Source organism: Lynx rufus, unplaced genomic scaffold (assembly GCF_022079265.1).
Source record: "Lynx rufus isolate CCGP_SWC_20201006 ecotype Redwood Valley unplaced genomic scaffold, mLynRuf1.p SCAF_1, whole genome shotgun sequence".
Taxonomy (NCBI): domain Eukaryota; kingdom Metazoa; phylum Chordata; class Mammalia; order Carnivora; family Felidae; genus Lynx; species Lynx rufus.
This window is the reverse complement of record NW_025814823.1, coordinates 136,292,880-136,313,155: the sequence shown is the minus strand read 5'-3', so window position 1 is coordinate 136,313,155 and position 20,276 is coordinate 136,292,880. Positions and strand designations below refer to the sequence as shown.

General features: G+C 39.7%; 2 protein-coding genes across 4 annotated transcripts in view; one reads left to right on the top strand and one right to left on the bottom strand.

Moving 5' to 3' along the window:
• Positions 1-246: 246 nt before the first annotated feature.
• Positions 247-20,276, top strand: part of LOC124517951 (survival of motor neuron protein) — a 42,750-nt gene continuing 22,720 nt past the window's right edge. For all 3 annotated transcript variants that reach the window (XM_047087734.1, XM_047087725.1, XM_047087718.1), the window contains exons 1-5: positions 247-340; positions 15,640-15,711; positions 18,142-18,261; positions 19,162-19,362; positions 19,519-19,674. In XM_047087734.1, the coding sequence (XP_046943690.1) occupies positions 269-340; positions 15,640-15,711; positions 18,142-18,261; positions 19,162-19,362; positions 19,519-19,674 (621 nt within the window). In that variant the 5' untranslated portion in view covers positions 247-268. The remainder of the gene's footprint in view (positions 341-15,639; positions 15,712-18,141; positions 18,262-19,161; positions 19,363-19,518; positions 19,675-20,276) is intronic.
• The window catches only part of NAIP (NLR family apoptosis inhibitory protein), a 61,890-nt gene continuing 61,099 nt past the window's right edge, over positions 19,486-20,276 (bottom strand). The window contains exon 15 of the mRNA XM_047087696.1: positions 19,486-19,573. Within this exon, the coding sequence (XP_046943652.1) occupies positions 19,533-19,573 (41 nt within the window). The 3' untranslated portion in view covers positions 19,486-19,532. The remainder of the gene's footprint in view (positions 19,574-20,276) is intronic.

Genomic DNA, 20,276 nt, shown 5'->3' with positions numbered 1-20,276 from the left:
GTAAATCTATTGTTTAAAAAATATATTGTTTAAAACAAAAAAAAAACCCTTGGTGGGAATCACTCTACCAGCATAGGAAAATGTGAAACCAAAGAATTGAACACAGGAAAGAGCAAGTCAACTGCTAGAGAAAGCACCAGGAGTCTCCCAGGCCTCGTGGCCGATCTCCAGGACACCGTACTCTTCCGCTCCCAGAAGCCTCCAGCGGCGGAAGTTGTCACTTTCAGAGAGACGAAGCCCACGCCGTGTACCCGGCAGTAGGCTCGCCATGGCGATGGGGGGAGGCAGCGGTGTCCCCGAGCAGGAAGATTCGGTGCTGTTCCGGCGTGGCACAGGCCAGGTGAGATCTTGGACGGCCTCGCCTTCAGACAGGCTCACTGGGCTCTCTCCGAGCGTCCCGCTAGGGGCTTCCGCGGCTGGGCTGGCCCGGTCGGGTTCGCTGACTGCGGGGCGGTATTCCACAGGTTTCTACGGCTTTCCTCATTTGGGAGTTTTAGCTACAGGCTCTTTCCTCGTGCGGCTTGGGCACCCTGATGGGTTAGAACTGATTCCCTACCTCAACTTGATTTTGCCTTGGTTTGTCCATTGTTTCTGATTGGGGAGTGTGCGGGGGCAGGCCGGGGTGAAGCAGGTAAACCAAGGAGGAGACTATTGAAATGTGCCAGTTTTACATGGAGGTGTTAGCGATGGAAAGCAAGGTACTTGCTTTCCGGTTATAATTTGAAATCAGAGGCTACGGGTTTTGCATATGGATTCGATAATGGAGGTTTGAGAGAGGAAAATCAAAGATAATTCCAAGATTGACCTGCAGTCATGAAAAGATGAAATTGTTTTTTCCTGAGATGTACTGAGGTCAGAAGATTGCGAGTGGAATAGGTTTATAAGGGAGGGAAATGAGAAGCTCAGCCTTGGGTGAAATCTGATTGGAGTGAGTTTGGAGCGGGGAGAGGAGAAAGTCAAGGCAAAACTTGTAAATAAATATTTCAAGTTTTGTAAATAGAAGGTAGAGAAATTGGCCGATAGATGAAGGGGAGGGTAAAATAAACAGGATTCTTAACTGGTTTTTTTGTTAGATGATAGAAATCTGTTTCAACGCTTTTTGGTCTGGTGCGAAAGATTGAATAAGGATGGAAAACTTGATGATACAAGGGGCAAAAGAGAAGTGTCGAGGCAGTGTTCTAGAGTAGATAAGAGAAAATGCATTTGGCCTTTGTTAGAAACATTGACAGTTCATGTGACAGTTACATGGGCACAGACTTGTGTGGATGGACAGATTTGTGGAAGCTGTCTTTTGATTGTGGCTGTTCTCAGTAAAAGAAATAAGGTCATCAACTAGGAGTGAGGGGAGGCAGGTGTTGGAGTTTTGAGCAGAAAGAAAGTAGAAAGTGGGTGGAAAGTAGGGAGAGTAGAGGAGTATTGGACTAGGGAAATGTAGTGGAAGTGTTGTTAGGCAACATGACAGGTTTACTTGAGATTTTGGTCATGAGTTTGAAAGATACTAGACAGCTTGATTGTGTTTTTCTCCGGCTAAGTTGAATTCAGGTGTGTGAGGGCAGGCACACAGTGAATTAAGTGTTGAAAATAATAGGGCTGTAGTTTTACCAAGTGGATATAAGGGAGGGAGGGAGGGGTACAAGGTAATTATGTTAGTAATTGACCATGGAATTTAAGCTGGCTAAGAAAGGAAGGGAGGACATTAGGATAGTAAAAGTTTAAAAATTTGTGGAAGATCGCTGTTTTGTTCTAGTTAAGTGGAATGATTGTCATCATCCAGATAGAAGAAGTAAGTTGCAGAGATTAGGTGATAGTTGGAGAGTAGGATTCTTTTTTTTTTAGTTTTTTTTTTATTTTAATTCCAGTGTTCTTGACATACAACGTTAAACTAGTTTCAGCTGTACAACATAGTGGCTCAACAATTTCTATACATTACTCAGGGCTTACCATGGTAAATTTACTCTTAATCCCCTTCACCTAGTTCACCAGTGCCCCCCCCCAGCCCCCTCGCATTTGTTAACCATCAGTTTGTTTTTGATAGTTAAGTCTATTTCTTAGTTTGTCTCTCTTTTTTCTTTTTTTAAAAGTATTTTATTTTAATTTATATTATTTTAAGTACGCTCCAAGCCCAGCATGGGGCTTGAACTCACTACTCTGAGATCAAGAATTGCATCCTGTACTGACTAAGCCAGCCAGGTGTCCTCCGTTTTCTTACTTTGTTCCTTAATTCTGTATATAAGTGAGATCATATGGTATTTGTCTTTCTCTGAGTAATTTCATTTAGCGTTATACTCTCTAGCTTCGTCCACATCGTTGCAAGTGAAAAGATTTTGTTCTTTTTGATGGCTGAGTAATATTCCATTGTGTATGTATACCACATCTTTATGCATTCATCGATCAGTGGACACTTGGGCTGCTTCCGTAATTTGGCTATTGTAAATAATGCTGCAATAAACTTAGAGGTGAATGAAATGCCAGCCAAATTCAAGACAAAGAAATGGAAAGACATTCCATGCTATGGGTTATAAGAACAAATATTGTTAAAATGTCTGTACTACCCAAAGCAGTCCACACATTTAATGAAATCCCTGTGAAAATACTAACAGTATTTTTCGCAGAACTAAAACGATCCTAAAATTTGTATGGAACTGCAAGACGTCGAATAGCCAAAGCAATCTTGAAACACAAGAACGAAACTGAAGGTATCACAACTCCAGCTTTCATGTTAGGTTACAAAGAAGTAGCAATTAAAACAGTATGGTACTGGCATAAAAATTCATGCATAGATCAGTGGAATAGAACAGAAGACCCAAAAAATAAACCCACAATTATATGGTCAGTTAATCTTTGGCAAAGGCGAGATGAGTATGCATTGGGAGAAAGATAATCTCTTAGGGGTGCCTGGGTGGCTCATTTGGTTAAGTGTCCAATTCGTTTCGACTCAGGTCATAATCTCACAGTTCGTGGGTTCCAGCCCCGTGTTGCTCTTTGTGTGCACAGCTCAAGGCCTGCTTGAGATTCTCCCTCTCTCTGCCCCTACCATGCTCATACTCTCTCTGTCTCTCAAATAAAAGAACTTAAAAAAAATCTCAACAAATGGTGTTGGGAAAACTGGACAGCCGCATGGAAAAGAACAAAACTGGTCCACTTTCTTTCACCATACACAAAAATAAACCCAAAATGGATTTAAGACCTAAATATGATCATCGAAACCATAAAAAGCCTTGAAGAGGGTACAGGCAGTGAAATCTCTGACATTGGTCATAGCATTTTTCTAAATATATCTCCTGAGACAAAGGAAATAAAAGCAAAAATAAACTACTGGGACTCTGTTAAAATGAAAAGTTTATGCATAGCAAAGGTAATGATTATCAAAACTAAAAGGTAGCCAACTGAAAGGGAGAAGATAGTTGCAAATGACATAGCCCTTAAAGGGTTAGTATCCAAAATATGTGAAGAACTGATAGAACTTAACACCCAAAAAACAAATAATCCAATTTAAAAATGGGCAGAAGAGGGGCCCCTGGCTGTCTCAGTCAGTAGAGTGCATGATTCTTGATCTCAGAGTCCTCCATTCAGGCCCCAGGTTGGTGGATGTTGAGCTTAAAAAAAAATTTAAAAACCAAAAAAAAGAATGGGCAGAAGACTGAACAGACATTTCCCCAAAGACATAGAGGTAGCTAACACACATGAAAAATGTTCAGCATCACTCATCGTGAGTTAAATGCAAACCAAAACCATAATGAGGGGTGCCTGGCTGTCTCATTTGGTAGAACATGTGACTCGATCTTAGGGTCATGAGTTTAAAACACACATTGGGCACATAGTTTACTTCAAAAATGAGATATTACTTGACCTGGCATAATGGCTAAAAGAAAAAATACAAGGAACAAGTGTTAGGATGTGAAGAAAAAGGAACCTTCCTGCACTGTTGGTGGGAATGCAGATTGTGGAAAACAGGATAGAGGTTGCTCAGAAAATTAAAAATAAAACTACCTTATGATCTAGCAATGGCACTAGTGAGTATTTACCAAAAGAATACAAAAACACCAATTCAGAAGTATACATGCACCCCTGTGTGTATAGCAGCACTATTTACAATAGGCCAACTGTGGAAGCAGCCCAAATATCCATTGATAGATGAATGGGTAAAGAAGATGTGTGTGTGTATATATATATACACACACATATATATGCATATATATATATATATATATATATATATATATATAGGGGATATAAGGGATGGGAATTAAAGAGTACAGTTATAAGATAAATTGATATTTAAAATAAACATAGGGGTGTATATATCTCTTCAGGGTGGTGTTTTTGTGTTCTTTGGGTAAATACCCAGCAATGCAATTTACTGGATCATAGGATGGTTCTATTTTCATGGCAGGTGAGGACGTAGTTCTGTTTTTAATATTTTGAGGAGTCTCCATATTGTTTTCCATAGAGGCTGATCCAGTTTGCATTCCCACCAGCAGTGCGTGAAGATTCCTTTTTTCTACATCTTTGCCAACCCTTGTTTCTTTTGTGTTTTTGATTTTAGCTAATATGACATGTCAGTGGATATCTCATTGTTTTGATTTGCATTTGCCTGATGAGTGATGTTGAGCATCTTTTCATGTGTCTTTGGCCCTCTATCATCTTCCAAGAAATGTCTGTTCATGGAGACATGAACTCAAGGAGAGTAGGATTCTTTAAACTGAGTTTATGGAGAGGTTCGGTTATTGTTAACCATAGAAGCTAGTAACTGTGATTGGGTGGTGTACAAGATCATTAATATGGAGGAGTTTAAGGACCTGGACGGTTAGGGTATTGGCAGAATCAGCTATGTGGGTTTTTTAACAACCAAGAATGGCAGGAGTAGCGTTGGAGACAACGCTAAATCTCAGGGGAGTGAGGAAGCGTGGCTCAGATGGCTGTAGATGATTGCATAAAGAGGAACAGCAGACAGTGGAGTCTAGTAACAGGGTTCTTGAAACTGAGGGTTTTTAGGAAGGAAGGAGAGAGGAAGAGTCTGGAAGTGGGTGTAAGGAGCAAGTAAGATTGCTTCCCCATCTGTGGTATGATGATTTGAGGGATATGGAGAAGACATTTCATTTGAGATATCTGCAAGGAAAGAGGCATCTTTGGGGAAAGTTAGATTTTAAAGCAAGGAGGTAAAGGGAATATTCAGAGAAGAGGTTAAAGATATTGGGAGCAGGGTTTGCTGATGACTCGAGATCTCAGCAGAAGTTTCAGCAGTTGACAATTGTAGAAGATAGGAGAACATGAGGCATACTAGTGGTGACCAAGAAACAGCTATATAAAAGCAGTGCTGATGGTCTGTTCTGGTGTCTCTTGTTATCTAACAAACTCCCCAAAACTTAGTAACTTGAAATAGTAATTATCATTTTATTATCTGTCATGGTTTCTGTGGGTCAAGAATTTGTGAAGGCTTTGCTGGACACTTCTCCTTTAGATCTTTCACGTGGTTGCATTCACATAGACATTGGAGCTACAGTAGCCCAGGACTGAGCAGCTAGAGACTGAAAGCCGTTTTGTTTCTTCCTGTCCTCTCAGGGCTTCACATGATCTCAGTGTGTGGGCTGGTTTGGATTTCTTTATACCCCTTTATAATCCTACTCTCCTTTCTCTCATCTGCTGTTCCCCGATCACTGCTGGATCACACTTTCTGTCGCTGATTAGTGTGCATTTTCTAGAAGTTTATAAACATTAAATCTTTTGTTTGCCTTCCTTTACTCAGCATAGTTTTCAGTTTCACACATTTTGTTGTATATATTAGTTGTTCATTCCTTTTTATTGCTGCAGTATCCCATTTCATTATTATACTAGAATTTGTTTATGCATTCACTTGTTCATAAATGTTTCAATTATTTTCTTTTTTTTATGCTGAAGAGTTTATTTTTTTTTTCAATATATGAAATTTATTATCAAATTGGTTTCCATACAACACCCAGTGCTTATCCCAACAGGTGCCCTCCTCAATACCTATCATCCATCCTCCCCTCCCTCCCACCCCCCATCAACCCTCAGTTTGTTCTCAGTTTTTAAGAGTCTCTTATGCTTTGGCTCTCTCCCATTCTAACCTCTTTTTTTTTTTTTTCCCTTCCCCTCCCCCATGGTCTTCATTAAGTTTCTCAGGATCCACATAAGAGTGAAACCATATGGTATCTGTCTTTCTCTGTATGGCTTATTTCACTTAGCATAACACTCTCCAGTTCTGTCCACATTGCTACAAAGGGCCATGTTTCATTCTTTCTCATGGCCACGTAGTACTCCATTGTGTATATAAACCACAATTTCTTTATCCATTCATCAGTTGATGGACATTTAGGCTCTTTCCATAGTTTGGCTATTGTTGAGAGTGCTGCTATAAACATTGGGGTACGAGTGCCCCTATGCATCAGCACTCCTGTATCCCTTGGGCAAATTCCTAGCAGTGCTATTGCTGGGTCATAGGGTAGGTCTATTTTTAATTTTTGGAGGAACCTCCACACTGTTTTCCAGAGCGGCTGCACCAGTTTGCATTCCCACAACAGTGCAAGAGGGTTTCTCCACATCCTCGCCAGCATCTATAGTCTCCTGATTTGTTCATTTTAGCCACTCTGACTGGCATGAGGTGGTATCTGAGTGGGGTTTTGATTTGTATTTCCCTGATGAGGAGTGACGTTGAGCATCTTTTCATGTGCGTGTTGGCCATCTGGATGTCTTCTTTAGAGAAGTGTCTATTCATGTTTTCTGCCCATTTCATCACTGGATTATTTGTTTTTCGGGTGTGGAGTTTGGTGAGCTCTTTATAGATTTTGGATACTAGCCCTTTGTCTGATATGGCTTTTGCAAATACCTTTTCCCGTTCCGTTGGTTGCCTTTTAGTTTTGGTGGTTGTTTCCTTTGCTCTGCAGAAGCTTTTTATCTTCATAAGGTCCCAGTAGTTCATTTTTGCTTTTAATTCCCTTGCCTGTGGGGATGTGTCGAGTAAGAAATTGCTACGGCTGAGGTCAGAGAGGTCTTTTCCTGTTTTCTCCTCTAGGGTTTTGATGGTTTCCTGTCTCACATTCAGGTCCTTTAACCATTTTGAGTTTATTTTTGTGAATGGTGTGAGAAAGTGGTCTAGTTTCAATCTTCTGCATGTTGCTGTCCAGTTCTCCCAGCACCATTTGTTAAAGAGACTGTCTTTTTTCCATTGTATGTTCTTTCCTGCTTTGTCAAAGATTAGTTGGCCATACTTTTGTGGGTCTAGTTCTGGGATTTCTATTCTATTCCATTGGTCTATGTGTCTGTTTTTGTGCCATCGATTGTTTTCATTTGGGGACAGTTAATAATAGAGCTGCTGTGAATATTAGTGGAGAAGACTGTGTGGACATAAGTTTTCATTTCTGTTGGAAGTCTACTCATGGAGTAGGTGTGTTTTAACTTTTTAAGAAGCTGCGTTGGGGGGTGCCTGACTGGCTCCGTCGGTAGAGCATGAGATTCTTGATCTCTGGGTGGTGAGTTTAAACCCCACATTGGGTATGGAGCCTACATTAAAAAAAAAAAAAACTGCCTTGGGAGCACCCTTCTATTTGTTAAATGGGATGCTACCCATTGAATAAATCCAGTCAGACCTTAAAAAAAAAAAGTGCCAAACTCTTCTTCAAAGTGGTTGAACCATTTTATATTTTGACTAGCAGTGTATGACGGTTCCACTTTTTCCACATCCTTGTTAATTTTGAAATGCTCATCTTTTTTTTTTTAATTTAATTTTTTATTTTTTAAAATTTACATCCAAATTAGTTAGCATATAGTGAAACAATGATTTCAGGAGTAGATTCCTTAGTGCCCCTTACCCATTTAGCCCATCCCCTCTCCCACAACCCCTCCAGTAACCCTCAGTTTGTTCTCCATATTTATGAGTCTCTTATGTTTTGTCCACCTCCCTGTTTTATATGTTTGTTTCCCTTCCCTTATGTTCACCTGTTTTATCTGTTAAAGTCCTCATATGAGTGAAGTCATAGGATGTTTGTCTTTCTCTGACTAATTTCACTTAGCATAATACCCTCCAGTTCCATCCATGTAGTTGCAAATGGCAAGATTCCATTCTTTTTGATTGCCGAGTAATACTCCATTGCATATATATACCACATCTTCTTTATCCATTCATCCATCGATGGACCTTTGGGCTCTTTCCATACGTTGGCTATTGTTGATAGTGCTGCTATAAACATGGGGGTGCATGTGTCCCTTCGAAACAGCACACCTGTATCCCTTGGATAAATGCCTAGTAGTGCAGTTGCTGGGTCGTAGGGTAATTCTATTTTTAGTTTTTTGAGGAACCTCCATACTGTTTTCCAGAGTGGCTGCACTAACTTGCATTCCCATGGTCATCTTTTTTTTTAAGGTTTGTTAATTTATTCTGAGAGAAATGGAGGGTGGGTGAGGGGCAGATAGCGAGGAAGAGAGAAAGAATTGCAAACAGGTTCCACACTGTCAGCATAGAGCCCAACTCAGGGCCTGAATCCAGAAACTGTGAGATCATGACCTGAGCCAAAACCAGACACTTAACTGGCTGAACCACCCAGGTGCCCCTAAATGTTTATTTTTGAGAGAGCACAAGCAGTGGAGGGATAGAGAGAGGTAGGGACAGAAGATCTGAAGCAGGCTCCATGCTGACAGCAGAGAGCCCAATTCTGGGCTCAAACTCATGAAACATGAAATCCTGACCTGAGCCAAATAGGATGCTTAATTAATTGAGCCATCAATTAATCATCATTTCATATGTTTATTTGCTGTCAGTATACTATTTTCTTTGGCAAAATGCTGAGATCTGTTGTTTGTTTACTGTTTTTTAATGTTTATTTTTATTTTTGAGAGAGAGAGTACAAGCAGAAGAGGGGTAGAGAGAGGGAGACACAGAATCTGAAGCAGGCTCCAGGCCCTGAGCTCTCAGCACAGAGCCCGATGCGGGGCTGGAACTCACAAACTGTGAGATCATGACCCGAGCCGAAGTCGGAAGCTCAACCGACTGAGCCATCCAGGCGCCCCAAGATTTCATTCTTTTTAATTGCCAAGTCATACTCCATTGTATATATATACCACATCTTCTTTATCCATTCAACAGTAAGTGGACATTTGGACTCTCTCCATAGGTTGGCTATTGTTGATAGTGCTGCTATAAACATTGGGGTGCATGTACTCCTTCTGTATTTTTAATAGCACACTTAAATAATAATCTATTTTTAATAGCACACTTTTTGATTACAGTAGCTTCACAGTACTTGTTGAAGTAAGATAATGTAAATCTTCCAGCTTTGCTTTGCTTTTTCAGAATTGATTTGTCTTTTCTAGGTCCTTTGTATTTCCACATGAGTTTTACAGCTTGTCAATTTAATATATATTGACCCTTGAACAGCCATGGTTTGAGCTGGACAGGTCCACCTATATGTGAATATTTTCCCCATAAATATAGTACAGTATTATAAATATATTTTCTCTTCCTTAGAATTTTAATATTTTCTTTATTTTGTAAGAATACAGTGTATAATACATCAAGCATATATTAATAGGCTGTTTATATTATTTGTAAGGCTTCTGGTCAACAGTAGGCTAATAATGGTTAAGGTTTTGGGGAGTCAAAAATTATACACAGAGGGATACCTGGCTGGCTCATTTGGTAGAGCATGCAACTTTTGATTTTGGTATCATGAGTTCCAGCTCCATACTGAGTATGGAGCCTGCTTAAAAAAAAAAAAAAAAAAAAAAAAAAGCTGGGGCAACCGGGTGGCTCAGTCAGTTGAGCATCTGACTTCAGCTCAGGTCATTATCTTGCAGTTAGCCAGTTGCAACCCCACCTTGGACCCGCTGCTGACAGCACAGAGCCTGCTTCAGATCCTCTGTCCTCTCTCCCCCGTCCCCCTCTCTCTGCCCCTTCCCCACTTGCACTCTCTCAAAAATAAATACTAAAAATATATATGAAAACTACAGTTTTCAGCACCCCTAGCCTCCCTCCCCCACAGTTGTTCAAGGGTCAACTGTAGTTTACTTTTCTGTTAGAATTGCTAAGGTTGGGTTTTGTTTTGTTTTAACCCAAGTTTTCCCTGATCATACTTGGTTGGTTGAAGCTTATTTTCAGTAGATTTCTCTGGAAAGGTTAGTGAGTATAGTATTCTTCAACATTGTAAACTTAGTTTTCCTGCTCAAAGGTCAGGTAGGCCATATCACAAAATCCTTGACTCATACTTTTTCCCACAAATTTCTCTGGGAAAATCTTATACTAATTAATTTTCTTTATTTTGTACCTGACTTGGTCTTTTTGTTTAGAGGCATTGAGATTTTTTTTAGAATTTTATTTTGTTTTTGATTTTTAGCTTTTATTCTTCAGGCACTCCTATATACATTTATACATATATTAAATATTCTTTTTTTTTTAATTTTTTTTTCAACGTTTATTTATTTTTGGGACAGAGAGAGACAGAGCATGAACGGGGGAGGGCCACAGAGAGAGGGAGACACAGAATCGGAAACAGGCTCCAGGCTCCGAGCCATCAGCCCAGAGCCCGATGCGGGGCTCGAACTCACGGACCGCGAGATCGTGACCTGGCTGAAGTCGGACGCTTAACCGACTGCGCCACCCAGGCACCCCATAAATATTCTTTGCTAGCTATCTGTATTTAACACTTATTTTCTTTTTCTTTTTTTTTTTAATGTGTTTTCTTTGGTACCCCCTAAATTTTCAGTCAGATATATTCTGCCTTGGTTACTTTGTAGCCAATGTTACTTTTTCTCTAATTTCTATCTTGATTTTAACTCCCAATTCAAATCTTGCCCTTTTGCCCTGTTTTCCCATCTTAGTTTATAAATTTTTTGATTCAGGGTGGTTTGCAGATGCTAGTTTATTTAATTTCAATTGGGTGTTTTCTTTTTTTTGTGATTGTTATTTGGGAAGTTTTATTAGCTGAACTATTTTTTGTTCTAATAGCTTTCTATAAAATCTTAGGTGTCTTTTCATTTTGAAATGTCTTGTTTCCTTGATCTGAGCATAATCATTGCCAAGTGAGGAGTTTGCTTGCTATGTATTTTACTTTTAAGAATGCCCTTTTGAGGGCACGTGGGTGGCTCAGTCGGTTGGGTGTGTGACTTTGGCTCAGGTCATGATCTCATGGTTGGTTCATGGGTTTGAACCCCTCTGTCAGTGCAGAGCCTGCTTGGGATTCTGTCTCTCCCTCCCTCTGTCTCCCTGTCTCCCTGTCTCTCTCCTCTCCTCTCTCTCTCTCTCTCTCTCTCTCTCTCTGCCCCTCTACTGCTTGCACTCTCTTGTTCTCTCTTTCAAAATACATGTAAAAAAAAAAAAAGAATGCCCTCTTGTATTGAAACAGTGGAATTCATCTTCCTTTATCAGTAGTACTTTTTGCAGGATTTTTTTTTAAAGATTTTATTTTTAAGTAACCTCTATACACAACCTGGGGCTCAGACTTAGAACTCTGTGATCAAGACTCACATGCTCCTCTGACTAAGCCAGACAGATGGCCCCCATTTGCAGTTGCAGGAGCACTGATGTGTCTTGTAATTTTGTGTTTTTTAAAAAAAAATATGTCTTCATCATCCTTAATTTCTACTGTTTGCTAACTCAGGCTGTACCAAATCTCTAAGGAACATCTCCCTTTCTAAGTGGAAGTGTAACCTTGAACAATCAGTTACCTCTGTGATTACTTTCCTTATCTACAGAATGATTAAATGATTTTTAATTAGTTTTTATCAAAAAATGAGATTAGCTGTTTCTCTGTATAATGGAGATTAACAGGAAAGCCACCTAAATTAGTTTTGCAACTAAACAAGTTTTATTATAGGCTTCTTTGGAACTCATTAATTGACTAACATACCAAATCCAAGATACTAATTGAAGGTGTTTTGTAACTTGTCCTCTCATCATCAACATTATGTATCTAAACTTATCTTCAGCTACTATGTAGAATGAACCTGATTCTTCTAGTTGGACTTGGAGTCTGAGTGATCAAAATACATTGTTTTATTTTTATTTTTAATTGTGGTTTATTTTTAAGAAATGTTTATTTATTTTGAGTGAGAGAAAGAGAAAGCAAGCAAGCATGGGGGAGGGGCAGAGAGAGAGGGAAAGAGAATCTCAAACAGGCTCCACTCTGGCCACCGTGAGATGAACTGAGCCGAAATCAAGAGTTGGATGCTTCGGGGCGCCTGGGTGGCGCAGTCGGTTAAGCGTCCGATTTCAGCCAGGTCACGATCTCGCGGTCCGTGAGTTCGAGCCCCGCGTCAGGCTCTGGGCTGATGGCTCGGAGCCTGGAGCCTGTTTCCGATTCTGTGTCTCCCTCTCTCTCTGCCCCTCCCCCGTTCATGCTCTGTCTCTCTCTGTCCCAAAAATAAATAAACTTTAAAAAAAAAAAAAAAAGTTGGATGCTTCACCACCTGAGCCACCCAGGTGTCCCTTAATTGTGGCTTAAAAGCACACACATAACATAAAATTTATCATCTTAGCCATTTTTTTTTAAGTCAACTCTGTACCCAACGTGGGGTTCGAACAAGATCAACAGTCTCATGCTCTACCAACTGAATCAACCAAGTGCCCTACATCTTAGCCATTTTGAACTGTGCAGTTGGCGTTAAATATATTCATGTTATTGTACGGTAGATACCTAGAACTTTTTAATGTTGCAAAACTGAAACTCTACCCATTTTAAAGCATTGCTTCTTCCCCCCAACCCCAACTTTCTACTTTGTTTTTGTGATTGACTACTTTTGATATCTCACACAAGTGAAACCATACAGTCAGTGGGTTTATTTTTGCTTCTAGGCCTTTTTTTTGGCTCCTGATCTTTCTTGAAATGCTTTCTATTTTCTCTTATACCTGTCCTCATCCTTCTGATTTTTATTTCCTAGGCCTGTTTGCTCCATGATCATCCACCAGCCATTCCTTTTTCTCTTCTTTTTTTATTGAGGTATAATTGAGATATAACAGGTGTTATATTAATTAATTTCAGGTGTACAACATAATTATTCAGTATTTGTACACTTTGGAAAACAAACACCACAATAGGTCTAGTTAACATCTGACACCATACATAGTTTAAAAAATTATTTTATTATTTTTAATTTTTATTTTAGAGAGAGCACACCGGAGGGGGGAAAGGGCAGGGGGGGGGAGTTAATCTTTTTTTTTTAAGCTTGTTTATTTTTGAGGTGGGGAGGGGCAGAGAGAGGGGGACGGGGGATCTGAAGCAGGGTCCACTCTTACAGCAGCAAGCCTGATGCAGTGTACGAACCCATGAGCCGTGAGATCATGACTTCAGCCAAAGTCAGCCGCTCAACTGCCTGAGTCACCCAGGCGCCCCTGACTTTATTTCTTTTTGGCACTTTATTTTTTATTTCTTGAAGTTCTCACTGTGCTCATTCATTCTCCTGAGCTTGATAAGCATGTTTATGACTATTGAACTCCTTATCAGGTAAATCACTTCTCTGTTACTTTTAAGAAATGGTTTTTGAGGTTTTACCTTATTCTTTTTTTTTGGAACATATTCCTCTGTTTCTTCATTTTGCTTGACCTTCTGAGTTGGTTTCTGTGCATTAGATAATAGCCACCTCTGCCAGACTTCAAGGAGTATCTTGTAGAAGATGAACTTTATCGTTCAACCCTGCACTAGCTCTGGGTTGTTTCTCAAACCTTTGTGATTATCCAAGCAGCCTATTTTAATTTTAGTGGTTCCCAGTAGTTGAGAGTGTGCAAAGACCTATCTGTGTTCCCAAGGAGGAGGATCTCAGTCAACCATTTGATTCAGGATGATTGGGGAGCCAGACCCTTGGGCAGCAGCTTTTAAAGTACGTAAATATATACAGTCTTGTGGGAATGCAAGCAGAAGCCCACTCAGCCTGCAGAGCAGGTGATCTGGACATATCCCCTGGGTAGCACTTGTAATAACCAGGGTACCCAGAGAGTGCATAAGCTTCTTTCTGGGAGGTAACAGTAAGCTGGAATAAGGCAGAGAGTGAATAGCCTTATGGAACCCAGGAATGGAAAGCCCCCTAGTTACCACGGACAGATGGTTACGGAGTGTTCCCTGAGCAACAGCTGCAAAAGCCTGGGACACCAGGTGTGGAAAGTGGGGTACCAAGTGCATGTAAACAAATGCTACCCTCTAGGAAACACAAGTGGTCTGGAACTCAGAAGAGGGAGAGCACACAGATGGCATTGTCTGTCTGGAGCGAGGCAGGAGCAGAAACATGGTGCCCACTAGCCTGTGTGCATTGAGAATATCCCACCAGGGCCCTGCAAGTGTGTGTTAAATTAGACTGCCCCTCAGGCTAACACTTTAATAAGCAAATGAGTCTCTTTCACATAAAGTTTGTGTGCCTTTTACTCCATTGTTTCTGCACTAACTGCCTTGGGCAATTAAATCCAGGCATTGGAGCACTTTAATGGCTTTTTCTCAGTTTGCTATTTTCCTGTAGGTCTTTGAATGCGAATCCCCATAGTTTTTAAAGCTAGATGTCTTGGGGGCTTATCTCGGGTACAGGTCTTAAAAGTTCAAGTGCCCATTTGGGGTTCAAATTCATTTCTCCTCAGGGAGAGTCTCTGAGTTTTGAGTTTCCTCCCTATAATGGGTTGCTGCACTGGAAAGGGGTTTGTGGCAAAACTGTGTCTCAGCTTCTCTTCTTTGTAGGGATTTGTTTTTTCATGTTTGCCTAATGTGTAGGAGTTGCTCAACTAGTTTCTAGGTATTTTTGATTTTGTCTTTTTACCCTAGAGGAAGTTATTCCGTATGTAGCTATAGATCTGGTGCATTGGTGGGGAGCAGGTGAATTCAGCATCTTCCAAAGTCGGCCTCTTGAACCAGAGAAAATCTATTTCTTTTAATTCACACATTTATTGTCTGTAATGTCTCACCATAAATGTTTTGTATTTTTTTAATTTTGATTTTCTGTGACACTATGTTTTAAATTCCTATTTAGACCATCGCTGAAGAGAGCAGGTAGCGTGATTTCATATACCTCTCAGAAATGAGTGTGTAAGAGATAGTGGATGCTCAAGAATATGTTTTTGAATTGAATTAAATTTAAATAAAAATAGAATTAAATGGTACTTCAGTCTTTTCCAGATTACTTAATACCACTCCTGTTTAAAATGAAAATTGATTTATTAATCGCTACTAGTAATTTGTAACTTAAAACCTTTTGAGAATTCTTGCTTAATCTAGACATAGTGCAAGGTCAAGGGGAAAATATTCTTTGGACCTCAGATTCTTTGGTCGGAATAGCATTACCATAGTCTGTATAACAAAGTCAGGCTAATAGCCAGATGTTTTCCCACATTGCCAAAGTAAACCTTTTATCAGCTCTTAGAAAAGTTTGAAACATAGTTATCTTTGAACAGATCCACTTATGGTTGGTGGATAGAAATTCAATTATAGAGCATTCAGTTTACTCCTTTTAGAATATTTACATATGCCTAGCTTTGGGGGTAATGTCACATACTCTGTAAGGAGGTAGGCTTCCTCTAGTTTTGTTTAGGATTTAAAATACCTGTTTTTAGTGTAATTTCATGTGTGGCATAGGATGGCTCCTGACAATATCTAACCTACATTTTTTATGAAACCCATTTAAACATGAATTGTGTTTGTTCTTTACCCTTCCCAGAGTGATGATTCTGACATTTGGGATGATACAGCGTTGATAAAAGCTTATGATAAAGCTGTAGCTTCATTTAAGGTATGAATACTCTTTTCCTTATTTCCTCATGTTATTCATTTGGGACAAAATTAACTGATAACATACTTAAAGTGTTGAATTACATATTATTCCGTTCTAATGTTGAAGGCCAATAGATATCATTGGCTAATTGACTTAGATGATAATCTTCCTTTAGAAGTTGGTAGGTAGGCTCTCTGTGTGTCATCCCTTTAGCAAAGTCAATTTAAGTAGAATCTTAAACATTAATTACTTTTAATGTGTTTGCATTGTATCAGACTATAGAAATCGTCTAATTCAGATTAGTAGAAGGGCAGTCTAAATTATAATTTTCATTTAACAAGCCTTCATTGAAATAATAATGATAAATGTCAGTAGTGCTATAATTAGTACTTGTAGAGTGTTTACAGTATTTTAGGCACTATTCTAGGTGCTTTACTTACATTAAATTAATCCTAACCCAAATCCTGAGTTGGTTATCAAGTCAGGTGTTCCTGAGGGCAGGAATATTCAATTCTTTTTTTTTTTTTTTTTTAATTTTTTTTTTCTCAACGTTTATTTATTTTTGGGACAGAGAGAGACAGAGCATGAACGGGGGAGGGGCAGAGAGAGAGGGAGACACAGAATTGGAAACAGGCTCCAGGCTCCGAGCCATCAGCCCAGAGCCTGACGCGGGGCTCGAACTCACAGACCGCGAGATCGTGACCTGGCTGAAGTCGGACGCTTAACCGACTGCGCCACCCAGGCGCCCCAGGAATATTCAATTCTTTAAGGAGATGTAGTCTGTTTTTGTGGCCCCAGCAAGACATTTACACAGTTGCCCAACATCATCACTTTCTCTGCTGTGTGAGGTATTTAGCTTTATTGAGCACCATGCAAGAGCCATCAGTAGTCCAGACAAAGAGCATATCCTCATACAGAGCACCAAATACGAACTCCACTTCTTTCCCTTAGTCACTCTTATTGCATGAGGTAAAGATCAGACCTGTATGTTATCCTTAAAACTGAATTCAAGTTTCTTCAGTAATACTTCTCTTTTTTTTATTAGGGGTTTTTTTTTGTTTTGTTTTGTTTTGTTTTATGTTTTTATTTGGCTTTGAGACAGAAAGCACTAGCTGGGGTGGGGTAGAGAGAAAGGGAGACAGGAACCAAAGCGGGCTCCACACTGACAGTGGAGACCCCATTGCAGGGCTCAAACCCACGAGTGATGAGATCATGCCCTAAGCTGAAGTCAGGGGCCCAGCTGACTGAGCCACTCAAGCACTCCAGTAATGCTTTTCAATATACCCTTAAGGTAGAAGCACACTAATGCAGGTTCTGTAAAATGCAGATTAAAGTGTGGCTCATTGTTGGCTGGGATTGATGATATTGCAGAGGGAAGTAGTGTGAGTAGAGGAAAATAACTTAATTTGGGGAAAAGACAGTTTAATTTTAAACTGTGTTTTTTGAAGTAAATGAGAAGATATGAAATTGGTAATTGGAAATGTTGCATTGAATGAAGAAGAAATGTCAGTTGGATAGTAGATTTAGAAGTCTGTCTGCATAAGGGGCACTTGGGTAGCTCAGTCTGTTAAGCATCCAACTTCTGCTCAGGTCATGATCTCACACCTCATGAGTTGGAGCCCCACATCAGGCTCTGCGCGGACAGCTCAGAGCCTGGAGCCTGCTTCGGGTTCTTTGTTTCCCTCCCTCTCTCTGACCCTGTCCCGCCTCTCAAAAATAAATAAATAATTTAAAAATTTTTTGTTTAATAATAAAAAAATAAAAAGAGGGGCGCCTGGGTGGCGCAGTCGGTTAAGCGTCCGACTTCAGCCAGGTCACGATCTCGCGGTCCGTGAGTTCGAGCCCCGCGTCAGGCTCTGGGCTGATGGCTCAGAGCCTGGAGCCTGTTTCCGATTCTGTGTCTCCCTCTCTCTCTGCCCCTCCCCCGTTCATGCTGTGTCTCTCTCTGTCCCAAAAATAAATAAACGTTGAAAAAAAAAAAATTAAAAAAAAAAAATAAATAAAATAAAAAAATAAAAAGAGAAGTCTCGCTTCACAGAGGTTATAATTGAAGTAATAGGGATAGATGATCATAAACAGGTAAAGAAGGATGGACAGTTCTTTTTTGGGAATGCCCAAGTTTAAGACTTGATTAGAGAGGTAATAAAGCATTGGAGCTCTACATTGTTAGATCACCCAAAATGTCTTGAATATCAAGACAAATGATCATCAGAATCTAACTTTACAGGAAGATTGAGAGTGAGGACTTGATTAAAGAGGTCCCTAGAGCTGATAACCGGATATATGATGCCTTCCAGCATAGTTGTTGTAGCATGTGGGATGATAAAAAGAGGAAGTGGAGGCTGAGTTGATGGGGCCTTGAGGCCTTGGTAGTTACTGGGTTATATTGTTACACTTTTTTTCAAGTATGACCCTGTAACATGTCCATTGTTCTTCATATTTTCACAGCATGCTCTAAAGAATGGTGACATTTCTGAAGCTTCAGATAAACCAAAAGGCACACCTAAAAGAAAACCTGCTAAGAAGAATAAAAGCCAAAAAAAGAATACCACAGCAGCCCTGAAGCAGGTTATTTTAAAACATTGAGATTGAACTTCAAAGAATTTCTTGTTACTGTTTTCAATAATAGTGTAAAATATATTTAACTTACATGATTAGTATAGTGTTTTCCACTGACAGGTAATCATAAAACTTCTAAAATAGCTGTTAAACTTTCTATTGTTTAGGAACATGCATGTCAGCAAAAGTATAGTGAGTTAGGTGGGAATGTAAATAATATGTTGAAGATTGTGTTTACTTTATGTGGGAGGTGGGGTACAGGAGCCCATGGTCACTTGGGATGAGCACCTCGGGGCCTTAAACTGCATTGGCATTGTAAAACTGGGAAATGGCTGTGCTTTTTTTTTTTTCTTCAAAAACCCTAAAACTAATACCCAGGAACCAAAAATTCTAGGTAAAATCATTTCTGCTATTTAAAACAGCAGACCTGAAAGCTAAATATTTTGGTGCCTTGTCAGTCCCCTTAGTTTTATCATTACCAAGGGGGAAGAGAGCTAACATTTGATAAGCACTGGCTATGTGCTGAATCAGAGTGCAGGACCCTGTACACATTCTCCCTCCTTTCTGTTCTTCACAACAAACAGATGAGGTAGATTTTATTGTAATTCCTTAACAGATGAGGAAATTGAGACTTAAAGAGATTAACAAGCTTGTCTTGATTATATAGTTGGCAGAATTCATATTACATGGTAAATATGTGGCATGATTCTATAAACAGCAAAATTATATTGATACTGGAAATTCAGATTTATGTGTCTTTGGCCCCAAGCCAAAGATCATTCTGCCTTCCAGATCAGTTACCTAGAGACTATCCACTCCACAACCTACCTTACCCCACCTAAACAAGATTACAATTTATCCTCTTCAAAAGAAATACGTGTGGGTGTGTATCTTTGGTTTCTTTTATAGTGGAAAGTTGGTGACAAGTGTTCTGCCATTTGGTCAGAAGACGGCTGCATTTACCCAGCTACCATTGCTTCAATTGATTTTAAGAGAGAAACCTGCGTTGTGGTTTACACTGGATATGGAAATAGGGAGGAGCAAAATGTGTCTGATCTACTTTCCCCAGCCTCTGCAGTGGATAATAATGTAGAACAGAATGCTCAGGAGGTAAGGATACCAAAAATAAAAATAAAAAGGAAAGAAAAAAGAATTCTTGGAGGCAGAGAGGAGATGAGAAAATCAAAGTTGTTTGATCCCCTGAAGTATTCACTTTTTTTCATGATACCTTTATAACAAAAGTATGTATATTTTTTCTTTTTAAAGAATGAAAATGAAAGTCAAATTTCAACAGATGAAAGTGAGAACTCCTGCAGGTCTCCTGGAAATAAATCAAATAACGTCAAGTCAAAAGCTACTTCGTGGAACTCTTTTCTGCCTCCACCACCCCCCATGCCAGGAGCAGGACTGGGACCGGGAAAGGTACATTTCTGCCCAGAAAAGTTTTCCCAGGAAACAGTTAATAATTTTATAACTTTCCACCCCTCCATTGGATGAGTTTTAGCTTTTCCTTGAAAGTTTTGTAGCTTTCTGTAGATATCATAAATTCACACTTGAAAATTCTTTGAAAAGGAAATAAAATAGTAATGCAAAATACTCTACACTGAAAGACTTTCCCAACTGTTCTTATGGAGGATTGGGTATTAGACTAATAATCTCATGAATTTACGTTAGAAAGTATAGTGGTATTTTACTGTCACCAGGGTGTTATGCTCTGGTTCTCCATGTCATTTGGTTAGGATACATAACAGTTGGTGAGAAACACAATATTTACATCTAATACAGAAGCATCTAATACATTAAATCCTGAAGCCCTAGATTGTTTTGTAGAGTAAAATGTAAATGCTCTTTTCCTTTATGGGTCTCTTGGCTGTAAGTAGCAAATCAACTTAAACAGAAAAGATTTTGGGGCACCTAGGTGGCTCAGTCGGTTGGACCTTTGACTTCGGCTCAGGTCATGATCTCGCAGTTTGTGGCTTTGAGCCCCACGTCGGACTCTGTGCTGACAGCTCAGACCCTAGAGC